General features: G+C 33.5%; 1 protein-coding gene across 1 annotated transcript in view; it reads right to left on the bottom strand.

The window, feature by feature from the left end:
• The window catches only part of LOC150094892 (small subunit processome component 20 homolog), a 468,852-nt gene that overhangs the window by 31,293 nt on the left and 412,716 nt on the right, over positions 1-24,843 (bottom strand). The window contains exons 51-54 of the mRNA XM_090410975.1: positions 20,230-20,393; positions 14,607-14,678; positions 10,694-10,933; positions 3,629-3,755 (exon numbers count right to left, since the gene is read on the bottom strand). Of these exons, the coding sequence (XP_090267101.1) occupies positions 3,629-3,755; positions 10,694-10,933; positions 14,607-14,678; positions 20,230-20,393 (603 nt within the window). The remainder of the gene's footprint in view (positions 1-3,628; positions 3,756-10,693; positions 10,934-14,606; positions 14,679-20,229; positions 20,394-24,843) is intronic.

The following is a 24,843-nucleotide window of genomic DNA, read 5'->3' as shown; positions in this document are numbered from 1 at the left end:
TTTTTCTAAGCCTTTTTTTGACCAGTTTCCGAGTTAGTCGATCTCTGGCAGGGGCAAGTGGATTTTTTCTCCTGTAAACTCAAGAAAATCAACCACAGAACCCACATTATTTCAGGCATTAAATATATTGTGTTAGGGACCACGAGATGGCAGCACTTGTTGAGCCGTCTCTCTTCACTGCATGCCGTTTAATTAGTGATAGCCTTGGGCCAGCTATCTGTGATTGGCTGCCAGTGGAGATTGAACAGCCCACTCAGTCTCCAAAAGTTAGTTAGGGGTAAACAGCCTCGCCTACTCCCTATACGGGAATAAAAAGGCATTAGCTGATTTTTTTTTTATACCAACTCTGGTATTGTATTCCATACACTGCTGGCATCACAGAACCAATTTCCAGAATTCTTAAGAAATAAAATTTTGTGATTACATTTATTCCTTCAACAAATTATCATTACAGTTTCCATCTTCTAAAGATAAACACTCCTCTCTAGCTCTTTCTGGCATCTATCAAGTTTCTTGAGACTGTTATCATTCTTGGTTTGGACAAACAGTCACTTAGTGGAAAAGAGAATATAAAAACACCACTCTTACATCAGCAATAGGAAATCTGGCCTGACACAGATACAGACCACAATATTCTATAGTCTGAAATGTGCTTACTTCATCATTGTCACTATAAATTTGAACATCTGTTTCAAGAAAGCGCTGAAGTCTTACTTCACCTCTCGCTATCTAATATATGGAGTCTTATTCTAATGGCACATCATTAAGAGTGTTTTTTTTTAAAATACAGTTAATAACTAATAATACAATGTTTCCTTAGTTATACCTTTGCACTGTTGTTTGTATAATATTACGCATATCTCAGTGTTTCAAATCAATCCACTGTTCATGTTCTACATTGTGATTATCTAACATTGCCACTGATGATATTTACTTATTTCCTTGTGTTTTTGTGTGAATTGAAGAAACCTTATGGTACAAGTATTTCTCAAAGAACAATACCACAAATATGGTGTAACTAATGATTTACAAATAACAGGATTTTCTTGAACTAAGAATTCCAGAATTAATATTCCTAATTCCTGGTCTGAAATGTGCTTACTTCATCTTTGTCACTATAAATTTGAACGTTTATTTAAAGAAAGCACTGAAGTCTTACTTCACTGTCTGAACTTAAATTGTGATCACTTAAATCGGATGAAGAGACTCTGATGAACTCACAAAGTTCTCTTGTATTAAAATGTAAAGTTCATGAATCCCAATATAGACACAACTCTTTCTTTGAATGCATTATATTCACCTATGAAACAGCATGTCTTTTCTATGAAGACCTCATCAAGTTAGTGTTTTAAAGATACATAAACAACGTATGTCTTAGTGCTCAACCACCTAAGCAGTTGTGTACTAAGACAGATACATTGATGAAATTGAATGAAATGCAGTAGTGCATATATACATATAAAAAAAAAAAAAAACTAATTATATTTCAGTAAATAATGATAATCACATTCATAAAAAAAAGCATAAATGAGGAGGGAATGAAATTGCACAAAAATGCTAATACAGATATCAATCACAAAATACAAGGAAAACACATAAGGGGTGGAGGGCTCATCACATTTACAACAAATGATTACTTTATTAAGATCTAGGCTTCTTCTTATTCTTTTCCTTTAAAACTTGCAGACCAAAGTATTAGAGAGTTCATTAACACTGGATAAGCTTAATATAGTTGTCTCTCACTATAGCAGTGTTTGTTACAGTGAATTTTCTTCTACACAGCATTGATGACGCAGGGCTTAAGGTATTTGGGTATTTTGTTAAAGTGAGTAAATTTATTACAATGCAGAGATTTGTATCATAAGAGGTAACTATATCATTAACATGAAGTTAACTATATCACTAACATTAAAATGGATGGGAGAAGAGGTTGCAGTATTATCACTAAATATTATACAATCTGAAACCAAAACAGAAACTGAGAGGTTGAAAGGTTATTTTTCACTTGGTTAGAATATAATAAATTTAGTTTAATCCTTTATCCAAGTGTGAGCAAACAAAGTTTGCACCTGAAAGTATCTTCAGGACTGGGGTGAGGTGGTACAACACCAGGGTGACTCCTTGCAAAGGTGGAGCAAGCTACCAACACTCCTAACTCAGTATCTCCCATAATGCAAAGCACATCTCCTTGCGGATATGTCTAATGTTATGCATTGCTCCACATTTGCAAGGAGTCGCCCTGGTGTTGTACTACCTCACCCCAGTCCTGAAGATACTTTCAGGTGCAAACTTTGTTTGCTCACACTTGGATAAAGGATTAAACTAAATTTATTATATTCTAACCAAGTGAAAAATAACCTTTTAACATCTTTCTCTAAATCCAGAGTAATTTATTAAAAAGGTGGCACACCATTTGGCAACTCCTATAGGTAGAGATGACCTTGCTAATACTTCTGGCTGGTATCTCCGCTTGGGCCTGGCTCCCACTGAAGAGACCTCAATAAAGGTTGAAACTAGTCTGGATAGTGGCCCTTCCCTTAATGCATAACATTAGACATATCCGCAAGGAGATGTGTTTTGCATTATGGGAGATACTAAGTTAGGAGTGTTGGTAACTTGCTCCACCTTTGCAAGGAGTCGCCCTGGTGTTGTACCACCTCACCCCAGTCCTGAAGATACTTTCAGGTGCAAACTTTGTTTGCTCACACTTGGATAAAGGATTAAACTAAATTTATTAGAAACTGAGAGGTAAAATTTAGTAGAATGTCCTACACCAAATTTTAGCAAAATCCATACACAGTTCGACAGATGATAAACATAACCGAAGTGCAAGTCATGCCTCAAGAAATGACATTTTATATATATATATACACACATAACGATATATATAAATAATGATTGTTTCCTTTATTTCATCCAGTTGCAATACATTAATAAGAAAAGTGCTTCCAATAATTCAGCCAATAATGATAATACCTTTAACTGAATTGAAATCGCCTCTATGACATGAGGAACTTTTATAAGGGCTTTTTAACAAAAGGTGAGTTAAGTAATTTCATCCAGAAGTGGCAGGGTTTTTTTCCTCCTAAATAATTGAGGTTTTTTTTTTTTTTTTCATTCTGTAAGAAAGGTTCTCTCTGCAGACTATGCAGAGAGAACTAACTTTCCAGTCATAGCATTATATAGGTTTCTAAGAAGCCAATTAGTTGTCCATGACAGCTTTAGACTAACATGTTAAGGATCACTGAGTTATATATAGGAAGCCTTTATAAAGGTCTTCATCCCAAACAGTTGATTTTTTCAAAGTGCTGCATCATTCTTATGACTTAAAACAGAAAACATGTGTGCTATTCTGTCAACATAGAAATGAAGAAATAATGATAGAATTAAATCAATAAACAGTAAAAATAAATAAATAAAAATATATATCGATATACAGACATAGATAGAACATATTACAACAATGAAAACATAAAATTGTGATTTGCAGATAAAACATTTTATCTGCAAATCACAGTTCTATTGATGGATGAGTAATAAAAATAACTATAGGTGGATCATATTACAAAATAAGATTGATCAGGCAAGTACACCTCTTTGCTCGTTATTTACACAAAACAAAATTTACCTGCACTGGAAGAATTATCTGAAACTTCACGACACATAGGCAACAATATAGTAGGAAGGTGAAGGCAGAGTTCTTGTGGATTCATATTTATTGTCACAGCAGCCAGAAATTTAAAAACACAAGTGCGCTAAAAATGGAAAGTAATTATATCACAAAACATTCATTAATCATTTAATCAATTATTTATTAAAAATTTAAAATATTAGAATTACATGGCTAGTTACTTAACTCTAATCAGGCTTTTAACAAGTTTTCTAACAGTCTGTTTACCTGAGCAGTGTAAATTCAAAATTTCTGTAATACTGTTGATATTCTAAACAGAATCTGCATTTCATGTACTTTATCATCACAGGGTATGAATAAGCATTACAATAAATAATATAGTCGGTCATTATAGCAAACACTGTTATAACAAACTCTTTCATTATAACAAATTAAAAGTCCTGATCAGAGCCTCATAAGTATAATATTATTTGAAAATAAATTCAGCATAACAAATTATCTATTATAACAAACTATTCCAATGATCCCTACAAGTTCTCTGTAGTGAGAATTGATTTCATAAAGCAATTTTATTTGTGCCAGAGTGAGATTTTGACCCATAGCTTGCTGGTTGTAAATGAGAGGTTCTATCCACTCAGTCCCAGTAGAATAATTTATATTTTTTTATATGAGTACATTCACATCCCCTCTTTTCCACCTGTCAACTAACTTCCACAATCCTCAAACACTGCCTACTCCAGCTGCCTTTCCACATTTCAGGTTTTTAATGGCATATCTACCTCAATTATCGATATATACGCCTGACTGCATTCCTTTTGAATATTTTCAACCACTGTTCTGTTACCTCTTGATTCATTTAACAATCTTTCAAAGTAATTTCAGATACTAGAATATCTTTATATTCAGTTTTCACTACTTTTATCATTACTGATTCTACTGACAGTGATGATATCTTCTACATTCTTACCAAAGTTTTCCCATGACTTTCAGAATGTCGGTAGTTCAGTCAGTACTGATGATGCTCTTTGGCTAAAAAGACCTGTGTTCAAATCCCATCTTGAAGAACCCTGAACAGCTCAGGGTTCTTCAAGATGAAGAAGGTTGCACGAACCCCCCCTACAAGAAACTTGGAAGACACAATACACTAGCTTCATAGTCTTAGTTGTTATGACCATAATTCTAAATATTCACTAATCTATGACTTTGGCTTAGCTTCTTTTACACACTGCTTTGCTTTCATACATTTTTCTCAGTATCCTCTAGAGTACATGCTGATTTACCTTGCTAGGAGCTTTTCTAATCACCCAAAAAATTCCTCTGCTTGTTTCTTTCTTAGAAGAATCTTCTTTGATACCATACGCATAAGTGAGTCTGAATGTTCAATTTCTCATTTTTTGTTCACCTGCATCACTCTACTTGATATTGCTTGCCATTCAAGAATTCTTCATTCAACTTTGTGTTTAGTATTGAATACTATAGCCATTCCTTTATTTCTATGATATCGTTTTGCTGAATATAACAGATTGTATTTGTTATTTAGAAGAATCTCATCTGATTTTGTCTATTTTCCATTTCTTTGCACATCAATATACTTCTTATATTGATAGTGCTTAATTTTGCAACTTTGTGTATACGAGGGTCTGAAAAGTTCTCAGCCTAATAATGAAAAAACGAATTCATAATTTTAAAATTATTTTTATTTTTCAACATAATCTCCCTTAAGACTAAGACATTTATTCCAGCGATGCTCCAGCGTCATTATCCCGTCCCTGTAGTGGTTCTCAGTAAGATCTGCAAAATACCCCCTCTATAGCTGCAATCACCTCTTGATTCGAAGAAAAATGCTGACCAGCAAGGAAGAGTTTTAGTTTTGGGAAGAGATAGAAATCAGAGGGAGCCAAATCTGGGGAATAGGGTGGATGTTCCACAATTCATAGTGCAATCCCTTAATTTTCCCTGTGCCAAAACAATTTTGTGGGCAGATGCATTGTTCTGATGAAAGATGATTTTTTTTCTTCTGCAAACCGGGTCTTTTCTCACGAATTTTTTTGTCTAGTCTGGTTAAAAGATCGTAATAATATTCCCCAGTTATTGTTTTATCCTTTTCAAGATAATTAATAAACAAAATGCTTTTAGCATCCCAAAACACCGATGCCATGACCTTTCCTGCTGATGGAACCAACTTTGTCTTCTTCTTCGGCGCTGAACAACTGGCTTCTGTCCACTGTTTGGACTGTTGTTTGGACTCTGGTGTGTAATGGTGAATCCAAATCTCATCCATAGTAATAAATTGATGCACAAAATCAGTTTTATTCTTGCTAAAATGCTCCGAGCACTGTTCAGAGATTTTCATGTGAGTGCATTTTAAATCTGCTGTGAGCAAGCACGGCACCTACCTTGCGCAAAGCTTTTTCATATGCAATTCTTCATGCAAAACATATCCTACACGTTCTTTTGAAATGCCTATAGTCTTAGCAATTTCATGCACTTTAACTTGCCAGTCATCCAATACCATATCGTGTACTTGATCAGTGATTTCTGGCGTTGTTACACTTTTTGGACGTCCTTCATGTGATCATCTTCAAGGCTGGTATGGCAACGTTTAAACTCAGCAGCCCATTTCTTAATTGTCAAAAATGAAGGAGAAGAGTGCCCATAAACTTTTATGAACTTTGAATGAATTTCTTTTGGCATTAAACCTTCTTTTACAAAGAATTTTATAACTGCACAATACTCAATTTTATCCATTTCTAGGGATAATGTCAACACTTTTGCTTCAGACAGCTTCATAAAACAAACTACTTGATAGAATGACTTGTAATTTCACATGGACGCTTATGACAGATGTACCAACTTAGAAAAAAAAAAATTGCCGATAGTGTTGCCATCTATGGTCGAGGCCAAGAACTTTCTGAAAAGTTCTCGGCCTCAACCATAGATGGCACCACCCTCATATATTCAAGTAGCTAACATTCCACTGTTTGTCCTGGTTTCCTGAAGAAATTAGCAGAGGCACTGCCTAACCAGGCAATGTCCCAGCCAACATGATATTTCATTTTTTAATACCATCACTGTATTTTGGTTTAAGCAAATACAGGATACAATTTGGTCAGCTAAATCCAAGTTGAACCCATCCTTATCTGTTCAGTATCCAGGTAGATACCTACTAATGAGGTATCCCATGAAAAGGTGAGGATCAGGCATCAGATTAGAAAATTCAACCAGTTCTCTACACTCCTTAAAAACATGCAGATGCTTTATCAGCAGTATTTGAAATAATGATTTGAAAGCACATATGCTTTATCAGGCTTAATATAACTCAACTATTCTATTTTGCGAATAATTTTACCTAATATGATGTGCTTTTACTTTAATTTATCACAGAAAAATTTCACCTTAGATTGATATGAAAATGAAAAGGAAATAAATAAAGAAGAATTAGAAATCAGCCTGAAAGAAAACAAGAAACGGAAAATCACCTGGAGAAGATAAGCTAGGTTCAGAACTATATAAATACGCAAGAACAAGATTCAAAGAAAGACTCTTATTATTTTTAAATAAAATTTATTCAACTGGCATCCCCCAATAGAATGGAAAAAAGCAACTGTGATTCCTATCTTTAAAAGGTAATAGAGATGACCCTAAAAACTATAGAGGTATCAGTATACTAAATTCCTGTTATAAAATGTATAGCAGAATCTTAAATAGCAAACCTAATGAAATATTCCGAAAACTTTATTTTAGAAGTATGGAATGGATATAGTAAAAGGACGATCATGCATAGAGCCGGCCTTTTGCCTAAAATTAATAATAGAGAAAAGAAGAGAATACATTTTAGAAACCCATATTGCATTTATTGACTTTGAAAAAGTATTTGACAAAGTTAAAAGAAACATATTATTTAACATATTAAAAGAAAGACAAATACCAAATAATATCCTAAAAGCTATCGCAAGTATATATGAAAATAATCAAATATAAATAAGATTAAATCACGAGCTGTCATACACGAGAGAAATAAACCAAGGGGTCCCGGGTCCGACAGGGATGTCACTTCTCAGCAACTCTTTTTAATATCTACTTAAATGAAATAATAATAAAATGGAATAAAAATTTACATCAAGGAATTAAACTTTTCCTACAGTAAACTTAAACACTTTCCTCTTTGCTGACGACCAAATAATAATTACAAATTCTGAAGATAACTTACAGAAAGCTATTTTAGATCTAAATGAGATATCCAAAGATTATGATATGATAATATCAACGGAAAAATCAAAAACTATGGCCTTTAAAGGACAAGATCCAGCAAGAACTAAAATAGTAATAGATAACAAGATCTTAGAACAGGTGAATTCATTTAACTATCTAGGATGTATGATCACATATGAAAATGAAAAAGATATAAACGTAAAAATTGCAAAATATTTAAAAATAACAGGTGTAATTAACTCTATATTTAAACCAAACCTAGTTCAAAAACAAACCAGACTAAAAGTATACAATACATTAGCCCTACCAGTCTTAATGTATGGAAGCGAAATCTGGACAATAAAACAAAAAGACAAACGAAGATTAATAACAGCAGAAATGAAGTTTATGAGAAAAACTGCAAAGTATATTCTTTGATCACAAAAGAAATGAAGAAATTATGAAAGAATTAAACCAAGAACCAGTAACAGAAAAAATTAAAACATAAATGGATGGAACACGTTCAAAGAATGAAAACAGAAAGATTACAAACAAACTTTAAAGTGCAAGCCATTAGGAAAAAGAAAACCAGGACATCCTCTTAAACGATGACTTAGAAGTCATTGTTTAAGAGGCCATGCTAGGCCTAAATCCTTGATATGCATGATGATAATGATCAGATAGATATAAAAATCATTCTGATCTAGCATTGATGGACATTTCTCTTCTTGTCATCAGTTTTCACTATATGTCCTCAAGAGATGTGCCAGATATATAAGTCTAACACAATCATTACTTGATTAGTAATTTCTATTAATAATGTCCTAAATGGATTTATTATTTATCAGAGCTCTGATTTGATTAAGCATTACATTTCTTTTACACCTCTGAATGTACAGCATGACACTTAAATTTGGATGCATGAGACTGCCCCAAATTTGGGAAACATACATCAGGAGAACTTCAGACCAACAGCCAAGAATACCTAATATAGCCTGCTAGGGGGCACCATCAGGACTTTAGGAAAAACAGTAGCTTCCTCGCTTCGCCCTCATTTGCTGTATGTAGTGCCTGTGTGCACGTGTCTTTATCTTAAGTTCCCATGAAGATGGTAACATGACGCTACCGAAATATTGGAAATATATATTAAAGTTTAATTTAATTTATATTCTAGTATACGTTGTGAATTCCTTAAGTTATTTAATAACCATTACATTTCTATATTCTAAAGTACTCTTAACTGCATAATCCATCAATATTTTGATCTCTGTGAATCTTTTTCATGCCGCTTTTGTTTTGAACACCTTTGTCCAGATTTTATTTCCTATTCTGTTGAATGCCTATATCTTAGATCAGTTATACATTCATAAGTACATTACAAATATAAAGTTCTTTTCTAATATTTACATTTTTAATATGGTTCTGCCATATGATGATGTCACCATGTTCACAATCTTAATTTTTTTTTTCCCTTTCAGAACTGATATCTGTGACTAGACCTTTCAAAGGAACACGAGTAGTAAACATGCAGTTAACACAAGTGAAGGATAGTTGTATTTATTAGATCTTTTATATTCATCCTTGTCAATAAGGACATCATCAGGGAGTAAAGATCAGTTGACAACATTAAGATAGATGAGTCACGCAACATGTTTATTTAGTCATGTGTCATTCACAGTTGAGTAAATAGGAGAATACGCTATTACAGTTCAATGGAAACAATAGTTAGCTTTTGTAATTCAAATACAAGTTTACATAACTTGTTCACTATTAGAAAAAAAATTATAAACAGTTGATCATTGTTGCCTTCCAAAATTTCAATATAAGCATGCAATTAGAATGCCCTATCCACACATTTGCAGATAATAGTACACTTCCTTCATTCTACTATTTAACAAACCATGCAGTACTCAGACAACCCAAATGTCAAGATCTGCAACCACAGTTTGGAGAAGGTCACAGATAGTGGCAGTATTGGAGATCAGTGTTCAAGCAGAGTGCCTCAAAAACACTGATCACCAATAACCTAAAAATAACCTGGCCTCCTTCAATTCCACCAAAATGAAGTCTTTCCTTTTCTCTTGTAAAGTGTGAACTAAGATGATACTTACCCTCAATCATGCACAAATCATACTGAATTAGATCTCTCACTCTTTGAACTTCAGCTTCTCTTGGCATAAATACTTCACATTAATAGCTTCTGTAGCCTCTAAAAATTAGGCATTCTCTTCCGTTCAATATGCTATTTTTCATATACCCAGCTAACTCAATACAAATCCAAAATCCATCCATAGAATACTGTTCACATGTTTGAGGTGGTGAACCTAAAACCTTCCTAAAAATTCTTGATACTGTACAGAGGAGAGCAATTTGGCTGGTAGATAACTGCTCCCTCAATAACTTGTTTCGACATCCATCTCACAGATGCACTGCTTCAGTTCTGTGTTTTTTCTATAAGTACTTCGATGGACATTGCTCCACTAAACTTGCAACCATCATTCCTCCACTTTCTGTTGAGAGAGCAGCAGCTGTCTAACATCCCTCTCTGTCTAACCATTATAAACTCACTTCCAAACCTGTTTCTCCTGTTCCTTTATTATTCCATCTACTTCTGTCCTCTCAGTTCTCACCAGCACACCACATACACACATTGATCGGCTACAGGTTCTTCTACCTCTCATGTATAGGCTCAATATAAAAAAAAAAAGGAAACCAGATAATTAAATTGGTATAAATTCTATGAAGAATTAGCAGTTGATTGTATTACAAAAATATTTCCTTATTAAAAATGAAAAAGTCAGTATCATTATTTAAAATTTTAAGGAATGTTTTGCAATAAAAAAATATTTACTTATGAGTTACATTTCTCACCTTGAGAGTAGATTTAGGATTATTTGCTACTTCGCATTTTGCTTGTTGACATACTTTTCTTATTATCCATTCTAAGGTCAAAGGAAGTTTTTTCTTTTCCTCAGGCACTGAATTGTCATCTTCTATCTGTTTGCTGGTTTGAACACTATTTTCTGAATCCAGGCTATTTCTATGCATGTCAGATGAAGTACTGGGCAAGTGGAGAACCACTTTAGTTAAGTATACCAAGTTCCGTACCACCTTTGACATTTAAAAAATAAATAAATAATAATAATAAAAAAAACTGAATTAGAATCTTGACACTGGAAATTACTCAGAATTTCCTAAGGATATATAAATTAGCATAAATTAGAAGTTTACTTCTGTTTTATGCTAACAGAATAATAATTTACTAACTGAATAAGAATATAACTAATAAAAATGATTCAACATTTTTGAAATACCATTAGTATATTATCATCATTATAAATGTATTAGTATATTATCATCATTATAAAAGGACATGAATTTGCTGTAGTTCAAAAAAGATACCATATTTAGATTTTCTTTCTAACATCGAACAAAACTTATTTCACCTCTCCAGTGAAAAGGCCAATAATCTCTGCTTAGAAGTCTCATCCATCCTACTTAAAGCCAAGCTTCCTCCATCGAACATATCTCCATCTGAAAAGAAAGCTCTACACTCTCTAAGATGCAACAGTCACCTTGTTATCACCGAAGCAGACAAGAAAAAAAAAAGCTACGGTAGTTATGGATTCCTCAAATTATACAAGAAAAATTTCTCTTTTACTAAGAGATCGTTCAACCTACCAAGAACTGGATCACAACCCCACTAACAGGCAATTTAAAATTAAATTCCCTTCTAGGGAATTTAATTATAAGTTATAAGTTTAGATGCAGACACTATAGAAAAGTTAAAAAAAACATTTTGCAAAACCTACTAGGTTTTATGGTCTATCTAAGATCAATAAGAAAGACATCCTGCTCCATCCAATTGTGGACTGCATTGATTCACCTACTTACTGCAGAATATTTAGCAAACCTTGAAATTACATATGGGCAATTCTCATTCTTTTTTTAAAAAAACTCATCCAATTTCTTAGACAAATTAAAAAATGTCGCCATACAATCTACTGATTTTATGGTGAGCTTTGATGTAGAATCCCTATTCACAAATGTACCTCTCAAAGAGACTTTACAACTACTTACTGATATTTTCTCACAAGATATAGTAAAACTGTTCGAATTTATGATGCATTCTGGATATTTCGTTTGTCAAAACAAATTCTACAACCAAGTAGAAGGAACTGCCATGGGAGGTGCACTCTTCCCTGCTTTAGCCCACTTTTATTTAGAACATTTAGAATACATCCTTTTTTCATCTATACACCCTCAACCTTCATTTTGGGTTAGATATATAGACGACATTTTTGCAGTGTGGCCTCGTAATATAGATACTTTACCAATGTTTTTAGCTATTATCAATTCTTTACATCCTCGTATCAAATTCACTATGGAAATTGAAAGAGACAACAAATTATCATTTTTAGACATTCTTCTCATCCACTCGCCATCAAGTAATTTAACAACATCAGTTTATAGGAAACCCACTTTTACTGGACGATACATTCTCCAACAATCTGTACATTATCCTTCTCTAAAGACAGAATCATAAAATGTTTAATTCGATGAGCTAGAACTAATTGTTCAACTCCCCATCATTTACAGGAAGAACTCTCTACCAAACGGTATATGAAACTAAATAGCTTCTCCGAAATAACTACACAACGTCTTCTTGACTCCTACAAACCCAACCAAAATAACAAAGAATCAATACATCAAGTTCCAACCCCATACATCTCTGACATTTCAGAGAGAAATTTCATTTCAGAATTCTGGGGAAATATGATTTAGAAGCTACTTATATTCCAATAATAAACTATCCATGTATTTCCCATCATCTAAAGATAAACTCTCAACTATGTCTCTTCCTGGCATATACCAAGTTCCATGTGACTGCCAGCTTTCCTACTTTTGATAAACAGGATGTTCAGTAGAAAAAAAAAATACAAGAACATCAATCTTATATTCTTCACAACAAATCCAATAAGTCTGGATTGGTGCAACATGGAATAGAAGCAGACTACAACATTCTCTGGTCTAAAACACATCTTCTACACAGATGTTGGTATAAATTCAAACGCCTATTTAAATAGTGCTGAGGCCTTACTTCACCACCCTAACTTGAATCGAAATCACTGCCTATCCTTGTCAAAAATATGGGAAAGTTTGATCCAAATAACACATTATTATTATTTTTAAAATTAAGGCAAATAGTGATATTTACAAAGATAGAAGGTCCTAAGAAACCATGTGGATATTACATTTATTTAATGATCTGTTTAGTATGATATTATAAATTTTTTTTTCTGGATGATAATATAAATTATATAAATATTTTATAATCACTTTTACGATTAACCTTTTCTTCAGTGAAGCATAATACTATTAGCGATTTAACATTTTGTGGCTCGTACTTTTTGAATAAATCAATTGTTTGCATTCTACCTTGTAAAAAATGTTGTTCAGGCCATTAATGATACTTTGTTAGTTTCAAACTGAAATATTTGGCAGTATATTTAATAAATAATACTTCTTGTGTTTTCCCTCAGACTCAAATTAAATAAACATGTGAAAGGCCTAGTCAATTTGGCTGAACATTTCTTTAGCAAAGGGGCTGATATTCCATCTATTCTGATAGACAAATTCTTATCCAGGTTATGCAAAAGCTCTTCAACCTAATTTTCATGAACCTCTAACTCTTCATCCAATGTAGCACTGTGCACCATGTTACATACACCTGGTTGATATATCTTAGCAAAGTGAGCACTCATTAATTGAACAATCTCATTAGCTTCTGACACTAGAGTACCATCTGCATTCAATAAAGTTATTCTTTCACATTCATTCTTTCTTTTGCTTGCTTGCGGCTTAACAATAAAATTCTTTAGAACTGATTTTAGCTTGCATGGCCAAATTTCTTTTCATACTTTGATTTAGCTTTCTGCACAATACTTGTTACTTTTCTGGTGTGAACTTTATATGTTTCATACCTCCTCACACTCTTATTCTCACGATATTCTTTCCACATCTTCTTCTTGTGGATCTCTTGCTTAATAAGGTTGCACATCTATTTCACTCTCAACCTATTTATTCTTTGAACACTAGGGATACATTCAGTTACTGCCTCATTTAAGCACTTTTTCAAAGATTCCCATGCATTGCTGACATTTTTCCCATTCAGTAACTGATACTATGGGACTAAAGATAGTATTTTCCTAAGTTGATAATAATTTCCACCTTTGTAGTTCAGCATGTAACCTGTTATAATCAAAGCATCAACAAATGCATTTCTTTGTCCCTTGCAACTGAGCCGCCAGATCTGTAACAACATTCCCACCACATATTTCATTCTGTTAACCTCCACTTCACACCAGATAGACTAAAACTCATCACTACATGGGACATTATTGCCATCATTGTTTTCTTGCATCTATACCATATCATATCTAAAAATCTATTTGGTTTTGTTCTAAAACTTTCTCTTTTCCCTCCCCAGATATGTGTGGTCTTCTTTGATCAAATATTTTATTTCTAATCTAAGGAGTTAAAAATTGACAATCAAATACTGATAATACCTAGGATTATTACTGGGTGTGTGAAAGTTTATTACATGATCTACAGAAAAACTCTTTCTCACACACACATACTGTTAATAAAGTTAGTGGTATACTTTTACAGTACAATGTAATTAATTCTGATTTCATTAAAAATAATTTAATAACTCTTTAATAATTTTGCAACATTTTTCAACAAAAGGGCAAATAACTCTGAAAAGAAAGTATAGATATACCTGTTCCCCAAATGCATCTGTGAGATGTTCACTCCATAACTGAGTACAAAAGTCTTCAAGAAGTTTCTGCAACTAAGAGAAAAAAAATTGATATTCAAAAACTGGAAATTAGAAAGTAATACCAAAAATACAGGTATGACTCAGGTTAGGTTCCTGAGATTTCTAGTGTAAATTGAAGTAAAAATATAATTGGAACATATGTAAATATATTAGGTTCTGTTCCAAGATTTTCAATAATTTACACAAAATACTTGAAAAATGTTTTATTTTATGAAATTTACATAGTGAAAATTGTATAATGTTTGAGAAAAAGAAAGAAAATTTACTGCTTTAAAAATGATAGAACAGATGTCTGTTACAGTTGATGATGATGAATTGAAGTTTCCATTTACAAATAACTTCCACTTTTTTCTTTGATTATCAATGAGTTATATTGTTTTTCAGTCTCTTTTCCAGAGGCACTTGATAACACAAGTTTTGGGGGCATGGTGGTAGATATTTGAAAATATTAAAAAAAAAAAGGGCGCAAGATGGACCCACAAATGCATAAACACCTAAAAAAAACTGAGAGCAACTAAGAAGGCACTTTTTTAAAGTCACTGGAGAGTAAGAATGGCCATCAAGGATGGGAGGACAACCAATCAGGCATAACCTTTCGTGAATGTGGTAAAATGTTCTGGAGGTAATTGAAAAGCTAGAAATGGAACTGTACTGTAAACAGAATTGGCAACGATAAAGACTGTTAAATGATATAAGTGACAGAACAGTGCAGAAATTATTCCAGATGCAAACAAAAGTACATACTGATAACTAATTCATCACGAAGGTATTTTCTTGATCATAAATTAGTATAATAATAATATTTGATTGCAGATCAAGTGTTGATCAATTTTATTATTAAACTTTATTATTATTTTATTTAATAATAAAATTGATCAACACTTGATCTGCAACCAAATATTATTATTATACTGATAACTAAGATTATTAAAAACATGAAATGTGTAAAGACAATAGGATTAGGTGATATTTGACTGCCAATACTCAAATATGGAAGAATAAAAGTTTCATAGTGGCTGCACTGCATAATTTCAGAAAACATGATCTGAAGATAAAATTCAAGATAATTAAGGTGTTGTTCTAATAGTACCCATTTATAAAAAGGGAAAGAAAACTGAATGTGAGAATTACAGAAAAATTTCCTTAGTGAGTATTCCAGGTAAGATTTATGCAAGCATACTTATAAGTGGTAGATTACCGTAAATCCAGTACAAGTCTTCAGGATTATTTAATTAAACTAAATAACTGCTGTAATTAATTTGGCATGAAAATCAGCAAAAAATAAAGAATATGGAAAATAGGGAGGAACACTGAAAACATCAATTATATAGAGAACACATCAACCTAGATCCTTATATCAAAGGCATCTCCGAACAGCTCTCGAAAATTATGAAGATATACAATCTTGCTGCCACCTACAAACCCATCAACCAGATCCATAACTTGTTACCTTCGCCAAAAGACAAACTTTCACCTATGCTACTACCTGGTGTATACGAGGTTCCATGCTCCTGTAAACTCTCTCTTATTATGGACAGACAGGCAGATCAGTTTTTAAACACATTTCGGAACATCAAGACCATATCCTCCTCATCAAACCGCAAAAATCAGGCCTCGCTCAACACGGAGTTGAAAAAAACCCAAACCGCAAGATCCACTGGGAAAAGACAAAACTCCTACACAGATCTTCATATAAATATGAATGCTTATATAAAGAAAGTGCTGAAGCCCTATTTCACAGACCAAATCAAAACTGCAATGATGTTCTTGCCATCCCTAAAGTATGGGAAATTGTCATACAAAATTGTGTAAAATTAACTTAATTGTAATTTAATTTTAATTTGATTTAATTCAAAACCGAATAAGAAACTCAAAGATTGGAATCAGAGAGTTTCTTGCTGAATATAGTAAACTATAAAGTATCGGCGACACTAGCGTTAGCCAATGCAAGTGAACCTAGTACGTAGTACAATACCAGGGCAGCTCGTTGCAAAGGTGGGGAAGTTCAGATCGCTATTCTTAGGTATTTTCCATAATGTAAGAATAGCGATTTGAACTTCCCCACCTTTGCAACGAGCTGCCCTGGTATTGTACTACGTACTAGGATCACTTGCATTGGCTAACGCTAGTGTCGCCGATACTTTATAGTTTACTATATTCGGCAAGAAACTCTCTGATTCCAATCTTTGAGTTTCTTATTCGGTTTTAAAACTATGTGGGATTTAATATCCCCTTAATTTAAGTAATGTTTTCATTGCTGAAATGAAGCTTATTAGCTCTTTATACTTAAGTAATTTAATTCAATTTAATTTAAGTTAAGGCCACAACATGGCACTGCACACAATTTGGATTCCATTGTACGTACGCGCCCTATCCTTTGTGTCATTCCTAGTATTGTTCTACTGTACTGATGATGTCCTAAGATACCTAGGATGAAATATTTACGTAATAAAAAAACCTATTACTGTGGTTCACGTGTTAAATTTAGTACTGAAAACATCAGCTGCATCCTGAATGGAAAACCTACAAAAGAAGTAAAATATTTCAGCTATTTAGGCACAATTTTTAGTGTAGGCAGCAAATTTAATATGAAAATGAACAACAGAATAAGCAAAGCTGATATAGTGGAAGTCAACTGAATAAACTTATATGGAATAAGTGAGAAATTAATGAAAAAATTAACAGTCTGCAAACTTATTTGAGAGTTGGATTAGAAATAAAATAGCTGATGTAAGACTAGACACTACAGGTATGAGAATTCTGAGAAAAACCAGGAGGGAACAAATGACATTAATGGCAAAATCATATTAAAAACGAGTACATTAGCAAGGAACCTGACAATGTTTGCACTCAAGAGGATGTAACGAGAGGTAATCTAAGATGGCATGGTTACATAAATAACATGGAATGGAAAGATGAGCAAAACAGGTTAGGATTACAGGATGGCAGGAAAAAGACCCAAAGCTAGGTGAATTGCTGCAGTTAGAAGTGCCTTAGAAAACTGAAATATAAGATTTGAAAGTACTGGAGTCCTGAGGGATAACAGACTAATTTGGAGGAAAACTGTGAATAGGACATCAGTAATAATATAATCTTTTCATGTAGTACTATCATAGTATTACCCTGCACTCTCATTGGTGGGGGGGTTACAAATCAGGAATTTGATGATGATGATAAATTGCAGTTACGTCAACAACTGAATACAGTATGTCAGGAGGTTTTACCCTGCTTTTCAGTTTTCTTCCCATTCCATGGAATATTGGTACTATGGAATGAACCATAGAACTTGTCTTCCTAAGTATTTTCTATCAATGTTATATGGCTGTAATATATTTTCAAATAATTATTGAAAACATCTAGATTACCCTTATCTTTTCATATCACCTTTATCATCTCTCATTCCTTCTGTGGTAGTCTTTCCTCTATTTCTAAGCTTTCCAATGGCATTCAGAACTTTATGTAGCTCCATGATATTTATATTCCACATTCTTCTCACACATTTAGCTATTTAATACATACTTAGCATGCTTATATTTTTCTCTGTATCCTCTACAATGTACATGAGAACTTACTTGCCAGGAAATTTCAATAGGATGCTTTTTTTTCTTTCCCAGATATCTTTTTTGCATATGCCAAACTTCATCATACTGCCTTTCCTTGTAGACAGTGGACACACCAAAGGGTATGCCATGGGAAAATGAAGATCAAATAGTAGATGAGAAACCATGGCTAGTTCTTTGTATTCCTGACAAGCTATATGGAGGTCTTCTCTAAGTTTTCTAGCCATGATCCTTAAACAATTCTGCTGTCTATCACAGGAATAGAATAGAATATCCAGATGTAATCAAAATCACTTCTGGTGATTTTCATTATGTCCAGTTATCCTGAATTCATATAATTATGTGCCTCTTATTTTGAAGCAGTGATGATAATTATGTTTGTGTGTGTGACATTTTTTATGAGTGGTTAATATTTGTAATAGACAGGAAAATTTATTTGTCATCTAGGATTTCACCATTCCCTGATGCTTTTAATTTCCAGTGTACACAAATATGCCTATTCCACCATCCCCTGAATTAACTAAATTTTCAATTCACTGATGCTTTTAATTTCCAGTGTACTCAAATATGACTATCAATTAGCATAACTATGAAAGGAAAAGAAGAGAAGATTAATCTGAAATAAGTTCAAAGATATCAAGCTAGACAAACAAGGATACTACTCTCATAAAGGAAATGTTCTGCTATCAGCAAGGCTAAGTCCATCTGGAATTTAACAGCATTTTTAACAAGCAAATTCCATCAAAAAATAAATAAAAAATCAGCTAATGCCTTTTTATTCCCGTATACAGGAGTAGGCGAGGCCATTTAGCCCTATCTAACTTTTGGAGACTGAGTGGGCAGTTCAATCTCCACTGGTACCAATCAGAGATAGATGGCCCAAGGCTATCACCAATTAAGCAGGACACAGTGAAGAGAGACGGCTCAAATGTGCCGCCATCTCGTGGTCCCTAACCCTAAGACAATATATTTAATGTCTGAAATAATGTGGATTCTACGGTCGATTTTCTTGAGTTTATGGGACGAAAAACCTGAGTTTCCAGGAGGAAAAACCCGCTTGCCCGTGCCAGAGATTGACTATCTCGGGAACCGGTCGAAAAAAGGCTTAGAAAAATTTCCTCTAGTCGGCAACTAGACTCGAAACCAAGTCTTCCTTCGTGCGGCCAAGCGCCGTGGTATGCAAACGCCACATCCACTGAGCTACACAGGTAATCAAATTCCATCCATATAAACTTTATTTCAAACATTAGATCTTATAATAGTTCTTTCATTTTTGCAATTCACTAATTATAATTCTAACAATGGCCACACTGACAATAAAATAAAAATAATGATCATGTCACCAGAGGGAAAAAAATTATACAAAACATCAAGTAAAACTGGAAAAGAATAAACTTAGATTGCTTTGACAGAAAATTATCTGGTCTTGAGAATGAATATGGTATTTTAAAATGGCAGCCCATGTGATTATATATATCATCATCTATGACAGAATGACATTAAATCATATTAGTCGACTCTCATGATAGGAAATTTGTAGTATTCTGCCTGTGGGACTGGTCAGGAGTTTTCAATAATAGTGGAAAAGTTTATTATAGTAAAAATCAATTGTATATATTCAGTAAAATAATATCATCATTTGAGTGAAAGAAAAAAATACATGCTTGGTATGTATTGCTTTTGAAGTGCACATACACAAAAAAGAAACGTTTTTCTCCATCCTTTATTACTCTCATAATGACGAGTTATCATATTAGCATACCTTTATTTTATTTAATTCACAAAGTCATTCAGATTATTAAATATCCACAAAAATTTAATTTCACAAAATGAAATTTTGCTTTTATTTTAGATCTATAATATAAAACAAAATAATTACTAACGCAATAAGATTCAGTGTCCTCAATGTTTACATTTCAATTAAAATAACAACAATACACATCTCTTATATATATAAATACATCAACACTATTGCTGGTTTTTGTACTAGCATGCCTACTAACCTTCTGTGTTGTATTAATTAAAAAGTAAGTGTTTTGGGCAGATGGTGAAACTGTGCTTGATATAACCTCCTCAACTGGAAACACAGAAAACAGCAATCCAAACAACTGAGCAACAGCTAATCTTATCCACATGTGTGGGTGTAAAATAAATTTCTCAATATACTCTGAAAAAGAAATGAAATTAAATATAAAAATGTATATGAAATGAAAACAATTTGTATTTATTTTTATTCTTATCTGTAGTAATGATAATTAAACCTATATTGTGAAAGACAAAAAAGAAGCCCTTTATTTTTTGTATTCATTTATTTTCTTCTGGGGTGCTTAAGGATCAAAGCTCAATAACCGAGAGGAGACCTCCACATAGCCTTTAAAGGAATGCGGAGAACCGACCAGGATTTCAGACCTGATGTGCAATTCTCACCTTCTCTTGATGCACCCTATTAGGTATCTATCTGGATACTGAATGAACAAGGATGGGCTGGCAATTTGGGATTTAGTTGAACAAATTGTGTTCTTATTGACTTAAACCACAATGTAAAATGATGGTACAACATGTCAGCTGAGGCATCAGAATTTCATGTCAGCTGAGGCATCAGTCATTTAAAAAAAGGCCCCCATTGTTTTTGCCAGGGAACCTCCTGGTTCCCTCCTGAGCAGCAAAAAGTCACCTACTGGAACAAATCCTGAAACACATCCCAATTCAACATCACCAGAGTTCAAGACGGTATTATCAATATAAAAAAGCCTGAATGGCAAAGAAATGGAACTCGCAAAAGAATTGGATAAATACCAGATTGACATAATAGGAGTGAATGAAACAAAAAAAAAAAAAAAAAAAAACTTGTGAAATCTTTGTAATAAATAAGAAATACACATTGTTATATTCAGAAAATAACAATCAAGAAAAAGAAAGAGTAGCTATAGTATTCAACACTAAATATGCAGCTAATCTTCTAGAATGGCAGCCAATATCAGAGTGATGTGGGCAAATATCAGAATAGGGAACTGGACAATGAGACTTATTTGTGCCTATGATCACACAGAAGGTTCTACTAAAGTAGAAGTAGAGGAATATTTTGAGGCGTTAGAGAAAGAAACTGACACAATAAAAAAGGAAGAGTTGGTACTTGTTGGGGATCTAAACAGCAGAGTAGGAAATGATTGTCAGACACAAAAATATTTTGGAAAAATTTGGAGAAAAGAACAAAGCTCACAATAATGGCAAATACCTGTTGGATTTTTGCTCAGGACAGGGACTGGTTATTACTAACACGAGAAAAGGCAAGGAATAAGAAATGTCTCATTGACATGTTATTGTTAATAGTCTTCCCACTGGTGCAGGACATCAGAGTGTACAGGGGGTTTGAAATTGGAAATGATCACTATTTAGTCTTGAGCGGGATAAAATTGAATTTCATAGTGAAAAGAAAAACATGTAAAAAAGTTTTAAAGAGAATAAAAGTTGAGCAGCTCTCAAATGTGAACTGTAGACTAAAATAGACAAACATGATTGAAGAAAAAATGAAAGTGTTTGAGAATAAGAACCAAACCTTGGAGATTCAGTGGCAAGTCCTGAAGAAAACATTCATTGATTGATTCAGCTAGAGAGGCATGTGGTGAGGTTGTATGTAAGGATAGAAAACCAGAACTCCATGGTGGACACAGGAAGTTAAAGAGGCAGTGAAAGAAAAGAAGAAAGCATATCGAATGTTCCTGGTGAATAAATTAGCTTGTGCTCTTAGAGAATACAGAGACAAATGTAATAAAGCTAAACCAAAGTCATGGGAAGACTTTGGTAGGAACATAGAAAATAAATATCAAGAAGATGGCAAGATATTCAGGAGACTGTTGAAAAAGCTCAGGAATGGAGGAAAGAGTACTATAAAAGAAATTAGAGATGTTAAAGGTGACATGAAAACTGGAGAAAAAGATATGCTTGAAGTAATTACTTCAAAAAATTGCTAAATAAAACAATCAGTGAGAGCAAAGTGATAAAAAAACACTCAACAGGCATACAATCAGAAATACATATCCATACTTGAAGTAGAAAAAGCTATCATAGGCCTGAAATGTCGAAAGGCAGCTGGACTGGATGATTTTTGACCAGAAATGCTTAAGTATGGAGGTATAAAAGTCCTGCAGTAACTGCACTGAATAGTTCAGAAGGCCTGGACAGAGGAATGAATTCTAGATGATTGGAGTAGAGCTCACATAATACCCATATATAAAAAGGATAATAAAACTGATGAATTACCTGGTAAGATTTATGCAAGTATACTTGAGAAATGGTTGAGGATTGTGGAAGGGAAGCTTAGTGAATACAAACTGGATTCAAGCCAAATATGGGCTGTCAGGATCAGATTTTCACTTTACGTCAAATAGTTGTGAAATCATGGGAATATAACAAAGATCTGTATTTAAGTTTCATAGACCTGCAAAAGACATATGACAAGGTGGCAAGAGAAAAACTATTTAAAATGCTACAGTTGTATGGTGACAATGGAACATTATATCAAACAATACTTAGTCTTTATTTGAGTTGTAAGTCAGCAGTTAGATGGTTTGATATTAAATCTGGTGTCAGACAAGAATGTAAATTATCCCCTCTGTTATTCATTATCTATATGGATCCCATTATGAAAGTGGTATTAAACCTGATATCAAAATTGGAGATGTTAATCTCAGCTCTTTACTTTATGCATATGGATGTTATACTTTTAAATAAATCCAGTACAAGTCTGCAAGATTCCCTGACTAAATTGAGTAACTATCGTAATAGATTTGATATGAAGGTAAGAAATAACATGATGAAAATAGGCAGAAGCAATGAAAATATCAATTTCATTGTGAATGGAGAACCCATGGAACAAGTAAAACATTTCAGCTATCTAGGCACAATTTTTAGTGAAGATGGGAAATTAAATATAGAAATAGACAACAGAATCAACAAAGCTGTTATGGCAGGAATTCAATTGAATAAATTTATATAGAATAAGAGAGAAATGAGTGAAAACTACATCATAAAGATATACTTTTTAGTTGGATGAAATGTAACCTATTCTTGTAGGTATAAGATGACTTTCACCATTCAATGAGATACTACTGTCTTGCCTATTGGAGGGTTGAAGTGGCTGCAGTCATGTTCTCCAGAGGAGAGTTTTATTTTATTTCTTCTCCCTTATCTACATGCAGTGTGGCTAACAGACCAGAAGAGCATGCTAAAGATATCTGAAACCACCCCATTTGAAGTTAGTTATAGCAGTGAAACAGTTCCGCAGTCAGCCTCCTGATCAGCTATAGAATAATCCAGCTGTCACTTACTTTTTCCAAATTGTGCCTGGAAGGAGTCTGTATACAGCGGTATGCAAATGGACACGACTGAGGCAATGCAGTGGAAGAGGAAATTAAATGCTGTGTGCATGTGTTTGTGTGGGAGGCAACGTCAGCAAAACTTTTACCCTCTAACATATGCCCACAGTCTTTAATTAGCTCTTCCCAACACTAATTATACAAGTTGTCATAAATAATTTTGATAACACTATAGATAAAAAAAAAGGTCTCCAATACTGAAAAATCTCATACAAATAACAAAAATCCATTAAAAAAAAATTCAACCCCCCCCCCACTCTCTCCAACATTTACTTGAATGATGTTGCATCACCACCTACAAACATATGAACATGCCATTTCTAACATTCTAACGAAATCTGAATTGGTGGTTTCAATATGCCTGTAACAGAAGATATCGTGCAAATTGTAGTTTGGAAAGTTCACGTGAAAAGGCATATTGAAACCACCAGTTCAGATTTGAAACAAGCAATTCGCAGATCTGACATCAGATGATAAAGTCATACACTGGCATTCTATGACATCTGACATTAGATGGTCTGTAGGTGGTGAAGCTTCTCTTTTCTATCTGTTCTGGATCAAAATTTCCTTGCTCTATTCAGTTGTATTCACCTATTATCTCTGTTGCTTATCAAATTCTGACAACAGACTTTTTTTCATTATTTATCTTTGGAAACTGTATATTTGGACTCAAGAAAATCAAATCATGAGGTCCTCTTTCTCTAGAATTTTCCATTAACAACTCAAAATGATTCCTTTCTCTAATTCCAGAGATAGGAGGGATATAAAGGTATTTATTTGACATCAGCAATGAAATTTCAAAAACTGGTTGGTCATCTATCTAGCAGAAAAACCAGATGATCTTCTTCACTCTCTCAATGCCAATAATTTCTTCTTAACCAGTTCTTTCAAATATATTGTGGACACTGACTCTATTTTTGATAATTCAGACCATAATTTTGTGTTTTGTTTCTGCAGAATATCCTTCACTCATTCTCTTGTGTTGCATTGTAGTGCCATCATTGTTTTATGATGGCACTACAATGGTGTCTAATGAGATGACCTCCATCATTTCTGCTCATTCTTTGTTTGAGTTCATTATTGTTTACATCTTCTCATCCAAACACTTGCACAAACTCAATAAATGAAATAATACTGGCTTGTCATGGCAAGTGTGCCAAGAAAAAATCTCACAATAACATATTGCTGGCCTGGTGGTTAACATATCTGCTCTCCAACCAGTTGCAGGTTTGAATCCCACCA

This window comes from Typopeltis vanoorti, chromosome 21, assembly GCF_054136105.1.
Source record: "Typopeltis vanoorti isolate ZY-2024b chromosome 21, IOZ_Tvanoo_1.0, whole genome shotgun sequence".
NCBI classification, from domain to species: Eukaryota; Metazoa; Arthropoda; class Arachnida; order Uropygi; family Thelyphonidae; genus Typopeltis; species Typopeltis vanoorti.
The sequence above is the reverse complement of the archived record's forward strand: the minus strand, read 5'-3'. Positions and strand labels throughout refer to the sequence as shown.